The sequence below is a fragment of the Thamnophis elegans genome, chromosome 9 (assembly GCF_009769535.1).
Source record: "Thamnophis elegans isolate rThaEle1 chromosome 9, rThaEle1.pri, whole genome shotgun sequence".
NCBI lineage: Eukaryota > Metazoa > Chordata > Lepidosauria > Squamata > Colubridae > Thamnophis > Thamnophis elegans.
The window spans coordinates 21,950,956-21,974,419 of record NC_045549.1 but is presented as its reverse complement, the minus strand read 5'-3'; the positions used below and the strand labels follow the sequence as shown (position 1 = coordinate 21,974,419).

General features: G+C 39.3%; 1 protein-coding gene across 2 annotated transcripts in view; it reads left to right on the top strand.

The window, feature by feature from the left end:
• The window catches only part of UBE2D3 (ubiquitin conjugating enzyme E2 D3), a 29,873-nt gene that overhangs the window by 4,092 nt on the left and 2,317 nt on the right, over window positions 1–23,464 (top strand). For both annotated transcript variants that reach the window (XM_032223846.1, XM_032223845.1), the window contains 5 exons: window positions 18,837–18,900; window positions 19,051–19,082; window positions 20,181–20,258; window positions 21,436–21,541; window positions 23,017–23,110. In XM_032223846.1, the coding sequence (XP_032079737.1) occupies window positions 18,837–18,900; window positions 19,051–19,082; window positions 20,181–20,258; window positions 21,436–21,541; window positions 23,017–23,110 (374 nt within the window). The remainder of the gene's footprint in view (window positions 1–18,836; window positions 18,901–19,050; window positions 19,083–20,180; window positions 20,259–21,435; window positions 21,542–23,016; window positions 23,111–23,464) is intronic.

Sequence of the window (23,464 nt, the reverse complement as noted above, 5' to 3'; positions counted from 1 at the left end):
TATTGAACTCAGTTTTAAATAGTTAGCTGACAGATGCTAACATTTCACATTGGGCAAGTTAGCCAACCAAAGTTTATAAAGAAAATTAAATTTATTAGTTATATCGTACAATAAATCAATATATTCAGGAATGTTTAGTGAAATAATGTTTATGTAGATAATGACAAGTCAGTATAACAAACAGCAATACAAAGACATTATACAGCATTGTGCTGTATATTTTATTTATGACAAACTAGAAGATAGACAGACAGATTGTGAGTGTGTCTCCTGAAGTATAATATTGTCATAAAATATTACTGATGAGATAGGTGAAATTAGAATTGAATCTGGTGTAGCCATGATGTAAAAGACTACATAGTAAATTGATAACTTAAAACAATTTTAGTCCATTGCATTACTAATTTTTTCATAGTTCATTTTGTTTTTCTTGGTTCAAGAACTTATGGCAACATGATTCTGTCTCCTATTTTATTAGTGTGCAGTCTGTATAAGAGAACAGCTTACACTTGTCTCATAAAGATTTGGATAAGTTGCATCTGTAGCTTTCTAGTGCAATAGATCACTGTTACTTGATATGCATGATACTTATATCTAGCTGTTCATACTTGGTAAAATGTCACTTTGTATATTTTATTTTTGCATTTATGCTAAAATTCTGTTTGTTTTTACAGAGCCTCATCTTTTTCACTGTAGTCTTTAAATGTTTAAAGATTTCTTTATTTATTGAATGATCCTATACTGAACTACCTTCTAATAATTGTAGTGGTTTTGTATTCCAAGATATTTAAAATGTTTGTCATTTGAAGCCTCTAGTTTCAATTAATATTTGTTTGGAGGAAATAAAAATTACAAAAAGTCAGGAGAACTATTGAGGTAGCTTCCATTCAGCTGTATATTTTACTAGATATTTTTGAGTCAGTTACTATCCAACCTACAGGATTGTGACTATGATGTAGTGTTAGTAAATCTATTATCTCCTAAAAAAGATATTAATTTTTTTTAAAGATAAGGCTTTAAAATAATTATGAATCTGATTTGATAATACTAAATTTGGTATGTTGTACAGAACATAGTGCCACATGGTTCCCCTTCAATAATTCATCTTAGATGTTAAATTTCTCTTGTATTGTAAATGTTCTAAGACTACTTACAGTAAGATGGGTTTGACCACGTTTACTTGTTCGTTAAGAGAATGAAGACTGTATTTTTATTGGATAAAAATCTGTTTTTGTTGATGCACCCAATGTGATTTTATAAAATTAGGTAATAAACAGATTTAATTGTTTTGATAGCAGTTACTTAATCTGGTGCAAAAACCCTTGCGGACAAAATTAGGATACTGGGTTAACTAATTTTCTTCTCATATTGATTATATCAGAAAGAAAAATATTTTTTATCCCAATAGGATGCTTTGACTCCACCTCCCCAGCCCTATTCTTAATCATATTGATAGGAAACACAGCAATTTCATCAGTAGGTCTATTGTGTTTATATTATTCACTATATTGATTTGATGGTGGAGGAAAATTGAAATGTTTTAAGTTTCTTAAATGCTATTACAATTGTTACTGTAACTTGCATTGTGGAACAGCCCCATGTAGAGACCAGCCTGATTCCCTTTTTGTTGCTATTACAGAAGCTCTTGAAGACCAGATTTTTTAATAGAGTTTTCCCCTGCTGTGTAAATGTTGCTATCTTTATTTTTTATTTATTTATCTGTAATTCATGTATTCTGTAATGTTTTTGTACTTCTTTTTATTCCTCCCATGGATATTTCAATCTGTACTTGTTCTAAATAAGCTGCTGTAAATTTCTTTTGATTGCAATACCATAGAAATATGTAAAATATCACCAGTAATCTTGCCTTTACACATTTCATTACTTTGGGCTGCTCTACAAGCCATTCTACTGCATGTTTTCCTGTCAGTTTTGTTTTCTGTTCTAGATTTACTTTCACAATCTTTGTTTATAATATCTAGGTAAATCTGTCAAAGACATCTTTGTTTGCAATTCTAGTTCAGGATGTCTTCGAAACTTTCTTGGTAACACATGTTAATAATTAGTGTTATCTTAAGAATTCATCTTTACACATACCAGCAAATCAAATCAGTTTGAATTGTTCTTTACATTTGGAATACTTAGTTTTCCATTAGCACAGAGATACTTATCACACCAAAATTCTAGCCTGCATTTCTTTCCAAATAATTTTTAATGTTCAGAAACCTCTTTGGACAAGACAAGTTAACAAATGAAATAGCACTCCTTCTCTACATGATAGTATGGCATAGTTTTTTAAAGTAAAAAGAGAATTGTAATTTTTTTCCTTGGAAATTGAAGCTATCTTATTTTATATTGATTTATGACTCTTGTAGACCAAATGTTTACAATTTGTTTACATTTTGGTTTAACTGTTAAGAGTTGAAAGAAATCCCAAAGATGCTTTAAAAACAATGATAGTGCTGGTAATGATAAATTGTTCACATCTTAACAAAATTATATTTTATCTTTATCTTGAGGTTATTAGCCATGAATGTTTGGTCCCTACTTGCTCACAATTATGTTGGAGAAGATCTGTAATCCAAAATAATTTATCGCTAAGATTATATCACTAACCAATTCTCTGGAAAGAGTGGAGTACAATATATGTTTCAATTATCTTTACTAGCAAGACATTTTACTCGGCTTTCAAAAGGGGGTCTTTTATATGCCCTCATGTTTTTGACTTTGTCATCCTGCAGTACTGGAGGAATTTTGAATATTCTTGGAGTACAATATGACAGGGATTAATTATATCCTAAAACTAGCTGCAGTGATGCTTTTGGTTTGTTAAAAGAATTGTGGAGTTAGCTATATTTGTGGACCTTGGGTTAAAAATCATGGGACATGATCATTATTAAAATATCCTTAATGAATGTAGGAGCATTATATGTTTCCTTAAATTAGTATTTAAATGTCATGTAGAATAGGTAGTCCTCGATTAAGAACCACAATTGAGCACAAAATTTATTGTTAAGTGACACTTTAAGTAATTTTGCCCCATTTTACCACCTGTTTTGCCACAGTTGTTAAGTGAATCATTGCAGTTGATAAGTGAGAACCCACTGGTCAAGTGAATCTATCTTTCCAGTTGACTGTGCTTGTCAAAATGTCACAAAAGAGTTTGCAAGAGAATAAGATGTTTGCTCTTCTACATATCAAAAGCATTGTGACCAGGGCTGTGAACACACTATGGGAACTACGTAGATTACTCTCTTGAAATTGTTTCCTCTCTGATCTCTTTGCAGGGGAATGGAGGAAGCAAACCATTTTTGTAGGTAATTTTCTGACACACACACTGCAGAGGAAGCTCCAGGCAATTGGTGCAATCACATTGTTTTTGATATGTACAAGATAATAAGCAGGTACCCAGCATTCTGAAGGGCAGGGGAGTGGTTAGCAGGCAAACACAAACCAAAGAAGTGAAACAGTGCAGGTAGTCCTGAACATACAACTGAATGCTCATTGACGATTCAAAGTTAAACAGACTCAAATGTTACTTATGACCTGTCCTCAAAATTATGACTGCTGTACCCCTTCCATGATCACATGATTGCATTTCAGGCATTTGACATCTGGCTTGCATTTATGACATTGCAGAATCCCACGATCACATGATAGTGCTTTGCAACATTTTTTGCCATTTTCTGGTAAACATCCATTGGATAAGCTGGATTTAGACTTAAAACCTTGTCATTTGCTTAACAATTGTGATAACTCAATGATTGTTATAAAAACAGTCATAAAACTGAGCCTGGCTGTGTGGTGACCTGACATATAATAGTAATAAATTAAAACCACAATTCTGCCTCAGTTGTGGTCCTAATCCGAGGACTTATCTGTGATCTTATCTCTGCAGAAAGCACAGTGATTTCCAATTTAGCGACTGACTGGAGTAGCCTCAATTATGATAGTTGCTTATAGTACAATATATTTTTACATTGGTTACGCATAAGTAAGAGCTGTGGTGGTGCAGTGGTTAGAGTACTGTACTGCAGGCTACTTCTGCTGACTGCCTGCAATTTGGCAGATCGAATCTCACCAGGCTCAAGGTTGACTCAGCCTTCCTTTCTTCTGAGGTGGGTAAAATGAGGACCCAGGTTGTTCCGGGGCTGTAAAACACTGTGAAGCGGTATATAAGTCTAAGGGCTATTGCAATAATGATACACTGATTGGATGATGATGTTTCCTTCAGAAGTCAAAATAATCGATTGGGAAAGAGACATTTGTAAAATAAAATATTTTATTCCTCATTTTCATTACTGAATTACATATCTGGAATGTTTCAGATTATTTTGTAGTGGCACTATTTTAAATAATTGACTTGCATAGGTTTCCATGTTTTGCTTTGCTTAAATTTGTAAGACCACCAAAGTACTTTGGATTTGAAGGTAAAAAGGCACTTTGGATTATGTAATTATAACTTCTTTCTGCAAGTACTTAAAACAGCCTGTGCAATTCTAGGAAAAGGTGTGTTGGCACCTGAAACCACTTCAGGTGAGAGATGCTAGGTTGCATTATCCAAGGAACTTTTCTGTCTTCAAATACTGACTGCTGAACGGTTTTAATCAGTATATGGACATGCTGAGGTTCTTTGAAAAAAGAAACAACACTCTTGCAAATTCCTTTTAGCTAAAATATCTGACTTTTGCATTTATTTTGATAAAACTTCCACAGTGAGTCTTCATTACATAAGAAAGGGTAAGGGGCAGAGCAGAATTTCCTAAACTCTTAATTTGATTTCCAATAGTCTTTTTTGTGTTACATCCTTACAATTCCAGAACTACATTTTAAATTCTGTAGTAGTCATTTACATAATCCAATGTGGATTAATACATATCTATGAAGTATTCAAGACTTGTAAATCTTAGTTGTGATAGAAATGCCTCATGCTGAAACCTACTGGTTTATGTTCTGTGATTTTTGCTCCACCTCAGTCCATAGGGAGTTTGCCCTGTAATTTGTGAACCATTTTGTTTCAAAGTATAATTTTGAATCAAGTAGTCTTTGAGGCTATTAATAATAATGGAATAAGTAAATCTTTTGACACAGCAATCCTACAGCCTTACAATGAATTTTTTTTAATGGTGTTATTCCTATAGTTGTCACTCCTTAAATTAGCTGAGGACTTGATTTTAATAATAAGTAGCTTATTATTCTTAAACAACATATTACTATATTTTAAAGTACCCTGCTATAAGAATATTATTGGCATTTTAAAAGTAAGATTTTCAAACAAAACCACTGGTGAAGTTTAAAATCACATTTATACAAATATATTTCTATATATATAATTGTAACAAATAACTCATGACAATAGTGATAACAAACCAATCTATAAAAGAGCATTGTGTTTATTAATCAATTTAGTAATTCAGTGCATTGCCTCCATTTTGCTATCACCTATCTTTAATGAGTAGCTTTGTATTTTATGGCACTAAGGAGGAGAGATCATAGTTCAATTGTAGTTGATTCATTTTATAAAAATGTCAGACTTAGTATTCCAGAATGTTTGGTTAAGAGGTTCTTCAAGAGCAAGGCCATTAATATTAGAATACATTACATGCATATACATATACGCTCCACACTTCTCAATTTTAATTGCTACTTCAGTCTTAGGTAAGGCTGATTCATCCAAATCTAGTTATTCCTGATTTGTCTTGCAGGACAGTCAGTACTATCTTAGGTTTTTTTTCTGTCTAGCCATAACACATATCCCTTTCCACTGCCTATTACCTAATTCAAGATTTTGTGTTGCTGAAAACTCAGATTCATAGAACAAGTGCCGAAGTGTGTTGTGATGTATTATACCACTCGTTTTTCTCAATATTGTACTAGTAAAAGTAGTCATTCTTGGTGTGTTCCCTGTAATGACTATTGAGAAAGAACTGCCAAAATAGCTTGAGATTTGTTGACTCTATTCCTGAAATAGTTTATAACCATTTGTAATTGCCATAAAGAAAACATTCACATCATGTAGTTTTCTGGAGGAATTTGCAGGATGAGCCAGGATTGGGATTGGGTATTGTGATGTCCAATGGCTTCGAGACAGAGTTAAAACTGAAGCCACGCCTCTGTGCTACTCCAAAAAGCAATCCAGTGCCATCCTACATTTTCCTCCTCCCTGCCTTCCCCCTATTGCCTCCATCTGCTTCCTGGAAGCCTCCCCTTGGTGTGGCTTGCTCCTGGCCGCCGGTAAGGGTTTTAAACTTCTTGTTGGGGCTTTTAGAGGCTGGATATTATTACGCGCCTCATGGTGCTGCCAGCAGCCGCATGGTTTGAAAAGGGTCTGGAAAGGTCTATCGGCGGCTGCAATCGTCGCGTGGAGACCGTGAGTGACTGAGTGAAGCTGGTTTGTGCTGCTGGTCGGGTGGGCTGAGCCTGAAGAAGCCCCCGACACTGTGTCATGGCACATGGTGTGGAGAGGCCTGATTCCCCCGCATTGTCTCCTGGGGAGGGAACTTCCAGTCGGATCCGGGAAAGGCCCACAGCCTCTGCAAGGCTGTGAAAGACCATGGCTGCTGGGAAGCCTTCCAAGGCTTTACAAAGAGATGAAGAAAGGAGGCACAGGACCCTGGAAAAGCTGGTGTCCAGGGCTGAACAGAGGGGTAGGCCTAGTTCTCCCTGAGGTCCAGATCGCCCATTAGATCTAGGTCTAGGTCTCCTCCAAGGGGGGGATTCCCCAGTATATATCGGAATATGCAGGGGACATTTCCCCTCCCCCCTCCATGGTAGAACAGGGCCCCTATCTAAGAGATCCCTTTCAATGCAGGGGGGGCAGGGGGGATAATCCCACTAGGCCATCCTTGGCTCCACAGCCTGATGACTGCACAAGTGGGAGAGGAGGATTCCTTCATTAGAGACATGGAGCAGCTTCCTGCAAGCATTAAGAGGTTTATTTCCTCTGCAATTTCACGTGGAATTTCTACTGGGTTACAGAAGGGGACTGCGAGCCCGGCAACTGTGGCAAAAGCCACTGGGGGGGGGGGGCAGCGCAGGCCAGGCCAAGACCCTCCCCCTCAGGTGTGCGCCGGCCAATTTCTCCTTCTCTGGGTAGTGAAGATTGCATGGCTGGGGGTTAGGTTCAGAGAGAAGTAGATATGTCCAATGATGAGGATCCCTCAAAGCCTCAAGCACCAGCATTCTCAGGCTTGTTTCCCCTGGATTTGTTCAAATCACTGTTATGCAAGGCCAGAGCCACAGTGCAATTGGGTGAGACGGAGAGCGTCAAGTCAGGTGCCAAGGAAGGTGGCCCAGAAAAGTAGCTGGAGGATCGAGTTTACTCAGAGCCTCCTCCAGCGAAGGAAGATATCCCTTGCCCCTAAGCTGTTCTTAGAAGTAGTTAAGAAGCAGTGAGAAAAGCCAGGGACATTTCCTAACTCTAATAGCAGTGATAGGAGATTCTTTAACATGGAGCCTAGTTTTTCTGAGGCTTTGCAGGTGCCCACAGTTGACCCTCCAGAGGTGGCATTGGCTTCCACGTCTACGGTGGTGTCCGACGATGTGGCTGATTACCTGAAGACCGATGACAAGAAGGCGGAGCTGACTCTTCGCAAAACATTCCAGTCTTCTGTGTGGGCAATCAAGGCAGCCGCCTCAGTGTCGTTCTTCAGCCGCACGGCTATCCTTTGGCTCCAGAAGATGCAGGAGCAGATTCCGCCAGAGGAGGTGCGTACACATCAGGATCTCAACAAGCTGTTTGCTGTTGCACAATTCTCTGCTGACGCCACTCTGCATGCCATGAAGTATGCCTCCCAGGAGATGGCATCCTTGGTGACCTGGCGTCTCTTGTGGCTGTGAGGGTGGCAGGCTGAGAACAAGGCAAAATAGCATCTGGCCTCATCACCTTATTCCAGGGATTCCCTTTATGGTGCCCCATTGGACCCAATCCTCGTTGAGGACAAAAGTAAGAAGAAGGTCATGCCCATGCCTGCTAAGAAGTTGGAGCAAAAGTCTGCACCTTACTTTCGGAAGCATTCCTATTGTCAGTCAGATCAGGAAGCTCAACAAAGCAGCAGATATTTTTTGAGATCAGATAGTCAGTCGGATAGGCCCTACACTAGGGATAGGCCTAGGTTCGAACCCCAGGGGAAGAGGCCCTTTCGGGGGGGGGAGGTGGCAGTCCGTACCGCCGGGGCAGATAGGTCAATAGCGACCCCACCCATAGGCGGCAGACTGATCCTGTTTGCCAACACCTGGGCTGAGCTTACCACTGATGCCTGGGTTCTGAACACCATCAGATTTGGCCTGCACCTGGAGTTCCTCTTCATTCCCTCGAACCACTTTCGGACGTTTTGGGTCGCCAAGAGTAAGGATAAACGTTCTCTCATGAGGCAGGCGATCCGACACCTCTTAGATATTAGGGTGGTGGAATCGGTTCCACTGGACCAAGTAGTGTCAGGATTTTATTCTAACCTCTTTGTCGTTCCGAAAAGTTCGGCAGGATGGAGGGCGATACTGTATCTAAAACTTCTAAATTTTCACTTGGTCTATAGGAGATTCAAAATGGCACCCCTTAAATCCATCTTGGCGGGGATCAGGCGCAATGACTTCATGGCCTCCATCGACCTGACAGAGGCTTACCTCCATTTCCCCATCTTCCCTGGTCATCGTAAATACCTCAGGTTCTCTTATTTACTTAGGCATTATCAGTATAGGGCCCTACTGTTTGGCCTGGCATTTGCGCCTCGGACCTTCACTAAGGTCCTAGGTGTGGTGGTGGCTTCCCTCCGAGAGCGCTCCGTCGGGATCCAATGTTATCTCGATGACATCTTGGTTCAGGAGGCAGCGTTTGAGTGTGTGAGGGAGAACATTTTGTTAGTGGTGTCTATGCTCCAACAGTTAGGTTTTTCAGTTAACCTAGATAAGAGTTCCCTGGTCCCCACCACCAGGATTCTTCACCTGGGGACCATCATAGATTCCAGGTTGGGGAAGGTGTTCCTCTCCCACGACTGTAAGGTTAGTTTGGTAGCCTTAGTTAGACAAGTTAGAAGTCAGCGTTTTGTTCCTGTGGTGGTGCTCTCCAGCTTGCTGGGGAAATTCATTTCTTGCATAGACATGGTGCCTTGGACTTGTCTGCACGCGAGGCTGCTCCAGTGGCGTCTCCTGCATCTGAGGTCCAACTCCAGCAATTCCGAGGAAAAGGTTCCGGTGATGCCGCAGGTACAGCTGTCGTTGAGGTGGTGGCTCTCCCCGGCGCTGCACAAGAGCTGCGAGTTCAGGGAGCCGGAGTGCCTCATCCTGACCACGGACGCCAGCTTGTACGGGGGGGAGCTCTCTTGGAGTCCCGGATGGCACAGGGCCATTAGACCTGGTTGGACCTCCAGCACAATATAAATTGGCTGGAGCTGTGGGCAATTCACTTGGCACTGTGGCACTTCAAGGACTATGTTCGAGATCGGAACGTCTTGGTGCTAACCGACAACATGGCGGCGAAGGTCCACATCAACTGACAGGGTGGCACATACTTTAGGGCTCTTCGAACCGAGGCGATGGCACTCGGCGCCTGGGCAGAAAGGCATCTTCAATCGCTCAGGGCAGAGCACATCACGGGAGTGAACAACCATCAAGCTGACTGGCTCAGCGTGCCATGGTCGACCACAGAGAGTGGAGCCTTCCTCCGGAACTGTTCCAGACCATCTGCTCCAGGTTCAGCCATCCAGAGGTGGATCTGTTAGTCACACCGCAGAATGCTCAGGTGGATCGCTTCTTCTCTCAGTTCCTGACTCGAGGGATGCAGGGTGTCAATGCGCTTCGGATTCTGTGGCCTTCCCTCCCCTTCTCCCTGGGGTAGTTCGGAAGATGATCTCAGAAATGGCGGAGCTCATCTTAATGGTGCCTTATTGGCCGTGCCGGGTGTGGTTTGTGGATCTAATGTATCTGTTGGTGTCACACCTGGGGAGGATTCTGGGGAGGGATGTGGACCTCAGGCAGGGGAACCTGGTGCATCTCAAGCCACAGTGGCTGCAGCTAGCCATGTGGAGATTGAGTGGGAGCGCCTGAGGGCCACCCAGTTTTCACAGAGGATAATCTCCACCATTGAGGCTTCACGCAAGGGTTTCACTACCAGGATTTATTATTCCACCTGGCGGGTCTTTGTAGAGTGATGCCAGGTCTCAGGAACGAATCCCTGCGAGGCTTCAGTACCGCACGTCTTGGATTTACTCCAAGATGGGTTGGATAAGGGGCTCTCACATGGCACCCTTAGGAGGCAAGTAGTGGCCCTATCCACGATTATTCAGGGAAAAGGGCTCCCAGGTTCCGTTGGTTAAGAGATTCCTGAAGGGTGCGGGTAATCTCTGCCCCCCAGTAGTCCAGAGGTTTCCAACATGGAGCCTCACTACGGTTCTCCAATCAATGACAGGAGCACCGTTCGAACCTCTGAGGACGGTTGATCTGAAGTTCGTGACCCTTAACATAGTGTTCCTTGTGGCGGTCACCTCGGCCCGCCACATCTCCGAACTGGAGGCGTTTTCCTCCAGGTCGGACCTTTGCACATTCCACAATAATCGGGTCGTCCTGTGACTGGATCCGGCTTTTATTCCCAAGGTTAACTCCTTTTTTCACAGATCACAGGAAGTGGTATTACTGGATTTTTGTCCGGAACCGTCTCATATGGGGAACGCCTTTGGCACAGGCTGGATGTCAGGCGTGCCTTGCACATTTACCTGAGGCGCACGGAGAGCTTTAGGAAATCTGAGGCATTCTTCGTTTCCTTTTATCCGTCTTCCTTGGGGAAGAGGGTGTCTTTGCTATAGGGAGGTGGATCAAATTGGCCATTGCATTGGCTTATGAGGTTCAGCACCTCCTGGTGCCCCAGGGCATTACAGCACACTCCACCAGGAGCGCGGCTACCTCAGCGGCCTATGTACCCACATAGGCACCTATTGCAGAGATTTGCAGGGCTGCCACGTGGGCGTCCCCGTCTCCCTTTATCAGGCACTGCAGGTTAGATGCTTTTGCATCGGCTGATGAGGCGTTTGGTCGTAGGATGTTACAACAGGTGGTGGCGCATGAAGAGCCCAGGACCAATAGTACTCCCCCTGAGGGACGTTAACTTGGGTATGTCCCAATCCTGGCTAATCCTGAAAATTCCTTCAGAAAATGACAGTTGATTTTACCTGAACTGTTGTTTTGGGAGGTTTGCAGGATTTGCAGGTTCCCGCCCTAGCACTGGTTCCTGAGGTTGGGGAGTTGGGGGGGATAGGATGTGTCCCCATATGACTTGTTTTCAGGTGTTTTGCAGTGGACCTGACTCATTGAAACTGGGAACCAGGAGCACAGAGGTCTTCAGTTTTAACTCTGTCTTGAGGCCAATTGGACATCACAATACCCAATCCCAATCCTGGCTAATCCTGCAAACCTCTCTAAACAACAGATCAGATAAGACCAACTGTCATTCCATCAAGATGCAGGATCTGGAAGCAATTGTCAAATATTATTCCCTGAGAGTTAAAACCTGGAGTGAGTAAAGTGAGTTCCTCAGCAGAACATTTTCACAATCTTCATTTAATTATGTGAAATGACTTTTCATTACCCTAGCCTTCTGCTAAGAGTAACTATGGTCTAGTTTTGTTTTGCTGTTCATAATATTCAGAATGGCAGAGTTTTCCAGTCTATTTAATCCACTCTATTTAATTTTATTGCTTTACCCAGTCTATTTAATTTTATCATTACTAAAAAAATGACAGAAAACCTAACAGTCTTTAAGAATACCCAGATATCCTAGAAATGGTGGTATCATTTATTCCAAAAATGTACACTTAAAGGTTAGGGCGAGAATTAGGTAACATGGCTCATGTTTGTTAAGCAATGCCAATGTTGGCTAACTGGTACTTTTGTTCTCAAACATTAATCTTTATGATAATGCTATAGTCTCAATTTTCTGCAAACATATACCTTGGACAGACTTTTTGATAGATCTATGTAAGTGTTGAAATATGCTTTGGATGTTGTATGACTGTAAGTGCAGCACATTTTGCTACTCATTAAAGCAATCTCACTTTTTCCCATTAAAGCTAAGGTGACTTTTAAAGTAATTTTTTACAGGCTTGTAAGGGACTCTGAAATACTTCGCCTCTTTTAATGAATAATAGAAGATGATGTGCTTGCATGAGATCCAAAGCATTTTGAAAATGTATCTGAATCCTCGTATCTGTGACACAGTTCTTCAAACTCCACTAGTGAACAGTGTTTATATTTCTTTTTCTTGCCTTTCAGAATTAACATATTTTAAATATATGTGTATGAAGCATTAGTCTGTCTTTGACCATGCTAGCTAGTTTTTATGATTCAAGAACTGTTTGTTGCAAATATGTCCGAAATAAATTGAGGCAATAATAGATAAAGATCGAATTTAGTAGCTGGAACAGTAAAGTATACAATAGGCCAGAACACACAGTTGTAGTTGATTAGTAAGAGAGTGCTGGCTCATGCACGAGATAATCTATGCTAGGATTGGTTGCCATAAGTATAAAGGGAGTGTTTTCCTTTTTCCTCCTTTTTCTCCCCCCCCATCCCATTTTTGCTCTCCCCAGCCCCCAAGAGCACTCTACAGGCCTCCCGAACCCCCCCCCCCCACATCACGTTTTTGCCCTCTCCAGCACCCAGGAGCACTCTGCAGACCTCCCAAACCCTCTGTGCATCCCATTTTTGTGAAAAAAAGCCCATTTTTGGCAAAAATGGGAAGCATGGGGTGTGTGCGTGTTTTAGGAGGCCAAAAACAGGCCTTTTTAAGGTCTATGTCACACAGACATTTCCCCCCACTTTTTTGGGGGGAGAAGTGTGACTCATAGTCCGAAAAATATGGTAGTTTACAAGAAATAACATATACATAGTATAAGAAAAACATTGTGGGAGTTGAATTCCACAGTTTCCTATCCCGCAGTCAGTATTGTCCACAGTTTCCTAAACTTTTATAATTTTTTCACTCCTGACACCTCTGCTTACATAGTGATTACAAACAGTAACTGTCAATAATATAAGCCTCTGTAAGAAGAATAACGTTGCATGATTTTGAAAATTCATATTATAAATTGGAGCTTGACACCTGTCAGTGCACTGATGATGTTGCCTAGTCTTGTGTAATTCCATTATCTTTACCCCATGCGACATCTAGTTAAATGTGAGCCTCCACACTATTTATTGGAGAAATTGACTACTCTAGATATTTTTAGGTGATTGAAAGTAGAAGTAACTTTAAGTGCATAATGCTTGTAAGAGTGCAGGTTTGAAAGCTGTTTTATGACTAATGACAAATTAATAAGTGCTAACTTAAAGGCTGAGTTAACTTTTTTTTGTGGAGGGGGAGATCTTTTGCATTGCAATCAGTGTTGACATACTACCGTATTTTTCAGAATATAAAACACACTAAGATTTGAAGAGGCAAATTAAAAAACAGTTTTTGCACTCTACAGACCTCCCAAAAATGGCCTATTTTTCACAAAAATGGGCCCATTTTTTGTCAAAAAAGGGCATGCATAATCTTTAGGAGGCTTATAGAATGCTCCTGAGGGCTGGGGGGGGCACAAACGAACAAAACGGCCCATTTTTTGCTCATTTTAGCCCTCCCCAGCCCCAGGAGCACCCTGAAAGCCTCCTAAAGGCTATGCACGACCATTTTTGAAAAGGGGGCAGGGTTTCAGGAGGCCAAAAATGCTATATTCAGTGTATAAGACACCCCCAGATTTTCACCTTCTTTTTTGAGGGAAAAAGGTACGTCTTATACTCTGAAAAATATGGTAAATCAAATTAGGGTCATCAAGATTTTCGTTTCTGATTGAATTGACATAAGATGATTTATTACTTATTTAAAAAGGAGCCCTTGAAAATTTCTAAGAATTAAAGACCTGTCAGCGTATTTGTTTTACTAGCATTTCTACCATTTGCCTAAAAAAAGCTGATAAGATAACCTTATGTGTTGTATCCCGTATTCTACTTGAAGGCATTGAAGATATATGTAGTTTTTGACATACTACTGTAATGGAGCCTGTCCATTACAATCCTATAAGTGATGGTTGTAATACGGGTCAGTTGTGTGGCCAACCCAAATTTACTGCGGTGATAAAGCAAATACCACTGCCACTAAGTGAATCAATGGTTCATTTATGGGCACAATTTTGTCAAAAACTGGAAGTAAGAATTGATTTCTGCAAAAGTAATGTAAAATGTCATATAACTATGGAATGCTGCAAATAGGCATAAATGCATCTGTTATCAAGCATCTAAAACTTGATCATATGACTGGTGAGGGTCTGACCATCAGAACTTCTAAACTAAGTCAGAGTTACAGAATAACAGTTGGAGAGGACCTTGGAGGTCTTCTACTTTAAGCAGGAGACCTTATACCCCTGATGGCGAACCTATGACAGCATGCCAGAGGTGGCACGCAGAGCCCTCTCTGTGGGCATGCGCACCATCGCTTCGGGCACTTGGTACTGAAAAGGTTCACCATCACTGCCTTATACCATTCCAAACAAGTGACCATCCAGTCTATTCTTAAAAGCTTCCAATGAATGGAGCACCCACAACTTTTGGAGGCAAGTGGTTCCACTGATTAACTGTTCTCACTGTTAGGAAATTTCTTCTTAGTTCTAGATTGTCACTTAGTTGCCATCCATTGTTTCTTGCCTTGCCTTCTGGTGGTTTGAAAATAGGCTGACTCACTTTTCTTTGTGGAAATCCCCTTTTTCAGGTTGGTTATTGCTTGCAACAATCACTAAGCAACCAGTCATAAGTCAATGACTACGTGTAACTGATAATTAAGAGACTCAGTATTGAATTAAGATGGGCTGTTACATATTTGCATATACCTAATTTTCAGTATTAAGTAGGGAATGATGATAGCAAGGTTAGGTATTGAGATTTCCTCAGAACATATTTAATGTTATGCTGCATATTTCCAAGATTATAAATCCTGTCTATTTTATACACCGGGGAGAAATTGTCACTTTATTTGTCATTGATAAGCAGCGCTGATGAGTAAATGCTTACAGCATTTAGGACTATCGGGCCGTGGCCTGTTTGCAACCAGGCCATATGATGGCAGGCTGATGCGCACGCAGCCCTACTCATGCAAGCAGTGAGTGCCGGTACGTACAGCTCCACTTGCACAGACGGTGGGTGCTGGCACAGCTCCATTTACATAAATGAAACTGAGTGTGCATGCGACTGTCCCTCACACAAAAACAGCCTCCCCCTCTGGGAGCTCTGGCTGGAAAGATTTGGGAATGCTACTCTAAGAAAAATGGGTAGAGGGTAAACATATATTTAAGCATAACTGCTTATTTCTAAGATAATGGCAGTTTTGGAAACTCATGCAGTAACTAGTAGCAACCTACTGTAATGTGATACTGATTCCCCTTTCTTTTTCACTTTATAGCAAATTGCCTGAGGGTGCCTTTTGAGTTGTATTAATAAATGGAGACCAAGTGTTACCTTAAAAAATGTGTATTTTCTAGAATGAAGTGATATAGCCTGCAACTATGGAAAGTATGTATGTAGACTTTTAGTAAACAAACATGTTTTTCCAAAGCTAACAAGTTTATGTAACTACTGTGAGAAATCAGGGAACCATCTTGTTAGCAATTATTATTCCCTGTATTTTTCAATAGAGAATAAATTGTAATCCTAGCAACCTTTTTTCTTCAATTACTCAAACCAGACTTTAAGTTAATATATGCACCTGTATAGTTTTTGTGCCTCCCCATCTTTTATTTAGCTGATGAGATTGCTTCTAGAGTATTTTTTAGGAATGCTGGTTGGACACAAGAACCTCCTTTTAAATAAGAATGATGATGAAGCTTTGCAATATACCAGCTTTCTACTTCATACAAATTCCTTTAATTTTAAATGAGTGGGTCAAAGCATGGCATGTGTCAAAAAACATGTTGATAAATCCCACATTGGGAATTCAGCCTATATCTTAGTTTGGTAGAGACATGTAAAGTAAAAAAATATCTGTCTTGTTCAGATATTTAATTTCCTCATAAAATCATATGATCAATATAAATTCTGAACTTCACAGACAGAGATTAAGATTACTAGAAATGAACAGTATTTAGAGGTAGATTTTTAAAACCTTTTAATCAAGATGTTACTAAAAAGCAAGTGATGGGAGTGGGGATTATCTGACTTTAGGCTGAAGATGTTAAATCTGCTTAATTAGAGGCTTAAGATTCAGTGAAAGGAATACTGCATATCTCTGCTTTCTGATAGGTATAAAGTTCAGATAATCTACGAAGCTTTGGGCTATGAAATGTGTCTTGAATTCTTAAAAGAATTGAAAACCATTTTTGTACAGATTTTTTAGGCAAATTTTAAAACCAACAAAGTGATTGTTGAATTTTGAGTTATATAGTAGATAAACATCTGCAAAAGGAAATGTATTTTTTAAATTTTATTAAAATTATTATAATATAACATGGAGGGAGATATGGAATATGCTGACAGCTGTGTGTCTATTTTTGGTTATTATGACCAAGTGCTGATTTGAACTTGATCAGTTGGTTCATGGAGGTACTGATGGTCGGCCTGACTGGGTTAGTCTGTTTAAAGCAAAGCAACATTTTAAAATGCTGTATAGTCAGTCTATTTTGCAAAATAGTTTCTGTGCATTATCACTCTAATAGGGCTTCCCAGATAAACTACATTTTTTTAGACAGGTAGATAACTTGCAGACCAAAAAAGCCTCTGGTTAATAGTTGCTCTTAAAAGTCTATAAGTCCGCATGGAACCCAAAGCATTATTTGAAACAAAATTAAATCTGGAGGCTGATACTTTGTTTTACAGTATGTCTTTTTAAATCCATATGGAAGAAGTTAGATGAATAATTTAACTTCCTGAGGCCCTGCTTCCTTCAGTTTTTCTTATAGTTGATGTTATATACAAACCATGACTACCGCTAAAGGATTTGAGATTAGGTTGTATGTTGTACAAATCCACATAGGCTGTATTTATAGTTATATACAGGTTGTATAAAGATCAAATTTTATAGGCCAATTACAAAATGCTTATTAATATTTTAGGGAAAATATTGTGTTTAGACATGTTCAGAGCATGTGTCAAATATATAAGTGTTTAGAAGAAAATTGCAGCCAGTTGAACATTTAATATCATTTATATAGTTTTCAATGAAGCCTGACTTTTGAGCATTCTATGTACTAAGTAGCTTTAGGAATGTTGTTTTGATTTGTCTACTGTTCTGTCCCCCCTTCTTCGCTCGTTCACAGACGACAGGCAGAGAAACGTAAAAGGGAAGAACTTTATCAGTTCTCGACTCAGACTGGCTGCGAGCCCAAAAATAAACATAAATCAAGTCTCTGACCAGAAGATAACAGAATACAAAACAAAACAAAACTCTTACAAAACAATTCACTTCTCCAAGTGTCTCCTTGAATCAGGGTTACAGAAAGCAAATCACTTCTCCAAGTGTCTCTCACAAACAAACCATGACCGATGCATGATGAACGAATGAATGAACGTTGACTCCTGCAACCAGGGCGTGGCACCATATGTCCTTTTATTACCAAAAGACGCCACTAACGAGCCCCAGCTGCATTGTTAATCTTGCATCCCGAAAAGACTCACAGGAGACTTCTGCTGAGTCACAACAGTGTACTATATTTACTTCTCACCCCTGTGTGTAGACACCATCCATAGTTGCCTTTTACTTTCCTTTTTAAAAGTTTCACAAGTAGACTTAGACTTACAACCATTGGAAATATGATGGTGCTAAACAAATGGTTACAATGGTCTTCAGAGTTCTTGCTGTCATACACACCCATGTGGTCATGTGATCACAGTCTGGGCGCTTGGCAATTGGTTTGTACTTACAATCATTTACAACATCACATGATCATCATTTACAGTCTTCCCTGTCAGCTTGTCCACTGACTTTGGTTACGGGAAGCTGGTGAGAAGTCGCCTCACCTAATAACTCTGGGATTCATGCTTAATGACCATATTGCTTAGGAGCAGAAATTCTGGTTCCAATTGCCATTGTAAGTTGAGGGCTCCCTGTATATGACTTGCAGCTTTTAGATGCTATTTATTCTTTCTATTTGCCGTTGCAGAGAAACTACTAAACATTGTTTCTTTTTAAAATTATTTCTGTCTTAAGAATTCAGATAATTAGTAATTAAGGGTATAGCCTTCCAGTTTTGGACTGCTTTTACTTGTGTCCCCACTTCTTAATGTCAAAAAAATTCCTTTCATCAACCATCATAAGTTGTAATACAATTTTAATATTCAACCGTACACTGCCCCGGCTATTATGAAAAATTCTAATTCGTTCAAGAATTCTACGATAGGGCCACAGAATTTAAAATATATTTCAGGTCAAGGTTGACATTCTTGAAAAAGAAGGAAAGCTTTTCTGTGAGAAAATATGAATTTTCCTAGGTTTCATTGAGATTGCTTGAAAACTAAATTAAAATGTAGCTTCTTTTTATTTGTAGTATAGAGCCTAGTTCACCAATAAGTGCCTAAGGTAAAGTTAGGTGGCAAACAGAGCTTCTGTTTCTCTTTGCACTGTATCTAAAATGCCATGGCCTGGGTGTGCAAAAGTGTTTCAGACTTCCCTTTATTGATGGGTGTAAAATATTTGCAGTGTTTGAACAATTCCACAGTGCTTTTAATATTTATAATTGCATTGTTATACATATGATTAGTTTATTGATGTGAGATCAAGTTTGATTTCTTTTGATAACTGGTGCACAAAAGCATTTGTCTGACTTGATGCTTTGGAGGGGCAAGGGGCAGAAATATGTAATTCTCTGACAGTATTGTTTTTATTTCAGGAACTTAGTGACTTGGCTCGTGACCCACCAGCTCAGTGTTCTGCAGGCCCTGTTGGAGATGACAGTAAGTTGTTAATAATAAATACTGATTCTTTTAAACAGGTTCTTGTAAACCAATATGGTTTGGTGGGTTTTTTTGGGGGGGGGGGATTTCATGAACATTTAAATAACATTTCCCCCCTTTTTTCTCTTCCCTTTTCACTCTGTTATTCAGTGTTTCATTGGCAAGCTACAATTATGGGTCCTGTAAGTACTGCAATTTTATTAACATTCATTCTAAAGTCAGTTGTTCAAAAGTTATTCCAGAAACACATTATTATGTTATATGTGATATAAAATTTACAGCTTCTTAAAAACACTTTCAGTAAGATAGTTTCTTTGTGTAACACTGTATCTGTGAAAAACTATAATGACTTCTTTACCGTATTTTTCGGAGATGCAGCAAGGTTTTGAAGAGGAAATTTTTTTAAAAAAGTTTTTGCACTCTGCAAACGTCCCAAAAATGGCCCATTTTTCATGAAAATGGTCCCATTTTTTTCCAAAAAAGGGGCATGAATAGCCCCTAGGAGGCTTGTAGAGTGTTCCTGGGAGGTTGGGGGAGGGGAACAAGCAAAAAATGGCCCATTTTTCACCAAAAAAAAGAGGCATGGATAGTCTTTAAGAAGCTTCTAGAGTGCTGCTGGGGGCGGGGGAAAATGGGCCAGTTTTCACTCATTTCTGCCCTCCCCAGCCCCTAGCAGATCTCTGAAAGCTTTCTAAAAGCTGTGCATGGTCATTTTGGTGAAGAGGGCGGAGTTCCGGGAGACAAAAAATGCTGTTTTCAGTGTATAAGACGTATCCAGATTTTCAGCCTCTTTTATGAGGGAAAAAGGTACGTATTATACTCTGAAAAATACGGCACATCATACTTTTTATTTAAGTCAGAGTTTATTCCTTACAGCAATTTTGTACATCATGATAAAATAAACTGTATTGTAGCCTATAAATCAGTGTAATGTTACAGATGAAACTGATCTCATGGTTAGATTTAATATTCATGAAACAATATTGATACCAGCAAAAGCCGTCCATAAATGTCATTGTTGTCTTTTCTACTATGTCGAAACATGTAGCTATATTCTTGAAAATTTCCAGGACTATCTATGCAGAAGGAAATGTTGATGTCAGCTTATCATCATGTGCATCCCATTGTTAATGTAGTCAAAGTGTGCTTTTTAAATGTTAGTATATGAGTCATTTTGCTGCAGGTACTTTTACTTTTAGTTAGTTACTATAGTTTTTCAGTGTCTCCTAAACTGTAGTTCCTACAGAAATTTTTAACTTCTGAATTTTCTTCTTTGTCAGAATGACAGTCCATATCAAGGCGGTGTTTTCTTTCTGACAATTCATTTCCCTACAGACTACCCTTTCAAGCCACCTAAGGTAAGTAAAAATGGAAACTTAATTTAAAACATTGAATCTCTGCACAGGTAGCAGAGGTGGTATTCAGCAGATTCTGACCAGTTCTGAAGAACTGGTAGCGGAAATTTTGAGTAGTTTGGAGAACCGGTAAATACCACCTCCTACTGCCCCCCCCCCCCATCTATTCTCTGCCTCCTGAGTCTCAGCTAATCAGGAGGAAATTGGGATTTTGCAGTAACCTTCCCCTGGAGTGGGGAGGGAATGGAGATTTTACAGTATCATTCCCCTGCCACTCCCACCAAGCCTAGTCACGCCCACTAAGCCACACCCACAGAACCTGTAGTAAAAAAAAAAATTGAATCCCACCACTGATAGATAGGCAACTCTGACCATTGCTAAAGCATTTTGGCTTGCCAAAGAGGCATAACAAAAGAAATAGCTTCTTCAGATCTCTACACTGGTTTACCCTTCAGCTACATTCATATAATTACAGAATTCCTTATTTGCTTTATGATTGTAGCTGCAGTTGCTGTTTTTAGAACATGCTTTCAGGCCTTTATAGATTAATGACAAACTTTATAAAGCTAAATACGGAGATTTGGACTGTCATATACAATGTACTGTGGGCTTTTAAAAAACATAATGGCCATTTTTCACTGTTTAGACTACTGACCCTTCTATATACTTTGAGTCTCATGTGTAACATCATTGTGAATTTTTCTTACCGGCCTGAGAAACATTGTAAAAATAGTTCTGGGAGTTTATTGAAAAGATACATATTTCCAAATGATAAAAATATAATATTTTTATGTTGATACTTTCCCCAGTACAAAAGAGCTCACAGCCCTGCCCATGTAGTTTCAAGTACCAAACCTACAGAAAGGTGATATAGCATCCATTAGATTTTGCACCAACCTTGAGTATATTTCTGAAGAAACTGACAAGAGTGGTTTTTCTTAATTAGAAAAATAGGGGTTGTATGGAATTGAATTTACATACCTTGTAATGATTCCACTTGTAGAATTACATTGCAAGCTATGCATATTTAAAAAAATAAGTTTATATGCAGTTTAACAAGCAAGCATTTTTCTCTTTGAAATTATTAAGCAGAATTATGTATATTCTAAATATTGAGAACTAGCATTTTTAATCTGAAAAGGATCTGTATATTGATTGCAGATTGATCTCAATTTTTTAGGTTGCATTTACAACACGAATTTATCATCCAAATATTAACAGTAATGGCAGCATTTGTCTTGACATTCTAAGGTCACAGTGGTCTCCTGCTTTAACTATTTCTAAAGGTAAGTGCATTTGGATGAAAGTTTATGTTATTGATTTCTTTGTATTTTATTGACAAGCAGCTTGAATGTGTGTGCTTTATATGTAGATTATACAAAATTTGTCATTCCAGGAACATAATATTCTAGAGAACTCCTGAATCTTTTGTTTCCTCCCAGATCATGTCATTCCAAGGGCAGGTTAGCAAATTGAAATGATTCAAAGTATTCTGGTTGAAAAAGCTATGGTTTGGGTTCGAACCACCCAGAGAATTACCTTGCTTCTAGATTGAAGAATTTATTTTGATAATTCTGAATTGCCCATGGAATATGGTTTGAAAGGATTTGTTTTTTAATTTTACAGAATATTTTTTTCCTACATTGACAAATTTTGCACATTCTTAGTACTGTATGTGAGATGGAGTGACTCAGTGGCTGAGACACTGAGCTTGTCGATCAGAAGGTCAGCAGTTCAGCGGTTCAAATCACTAGCACTGCGTAACGAAGTGAGTTCCCGTTACTTGTCCCAGCTTCTGCCAACCTAGCAGTTCAAAAGCACATAAAAAATGCAAGTAGAGAAATTGGTTGGAAGGTAACAGCGCTCCATGCACCTTCAGAGTTTAGTCATGCCGGCCACAAGACCATGGAGACATCTTCGAATAGTGATGAGCACTGCCCCTAGAGCCAGAAATGACTATCACGCAGGTGCAGGGGAATTTTTACTTTTAGTACTGTATGTACTAGAATTTGTCTTACTTTCCTTTCTATTTTAGCATGATATTTGACTGTTAGTTTGAGGCAACTATCCACCAGTACTTTTCCTAGCCATGCAGTTGTCCCACAGATTTCTCTCCATTTTTTCAGAAAAAGATCCCAAAAATATTAATAGGAAGAGAGTTATATGAACAAAGTGGAATTCAATTCAAGGTGTTTAGCTTCAGTTGATGCTTGAACTGTGCAGTCACATGGTGAGGCTGTTGTGCTTTTTGTAGTTTTACTTCCCTATCACATCATTATTGTTGTTATTAATTTTATACAATTGTTCCATGTTCTCACTGATGTTAAAAGCTGCCAGTCCCTGTTGAAACAGAACAGATATCTCTAAGGCATAAGGCTCAGTCATTAAAAGAGAAGCTGAGTGGCTTTTTGCTAGGCAAAGCAATTAATTTTATTTTTTAGACCTACACGGCTTTAACATTACCAAGAAGCCAAAAAATCTTGATTTGGCATGCAGATCAGCAAGCCCTATGAATTCAAACTCAAACAATTTGGTTTATCAAAATATTCAGAATAGTATGGTGCAGGGTTACATGGGGGCTGAACAAACTAAGTATAACGTTTCTGGTCATCAAGTTAGGCTGTTTTGTTTTTTAAACTAGAGGCAATCTTTTTGAAGTAAAATAAATTGGACTGTTTGTTCTACTTGCACATGCAGAAGTAAATAACTTGTTCTTTGAACTATTTACAATTTTCTATATGCTCTTTTCTATTTGTTTCAGTTCTCTTATCCATTTGTTCACTGTTATGTGATCCAAATCCAGATGATCCCCTAGTGCCAGAGATTGCGCGCATCTATAAAACAGACAGAGACAAGTAAATATAACTTTGGGGTTTTATTGGGGGGGGGGGGAATGATATAGTGGTGAAATGTGATTAGAGAACAGTTGAGTAATGGCTGCTGTTTAAAACAGAATTGAGTAAAATATTTGTGTGTTTTTTAATCTAGAAAGCTTTAGTAGCATGCTAGAATAGAATTTTACACTATACAAAATTACTTTCAAGTTTAAAATTGCTATGGACAATTTATAAATGAGAACGCTGGTAATAGTTTTGAGTTGGGTGGAACAAAAGTTGCGCGCTACTTTGATATTTCTCTTTCAAACTAAATTAGTTACATCAAAATTATCTATTAGTAATTTTGCTTTGTGTTTGCAATTAAATCTGCCA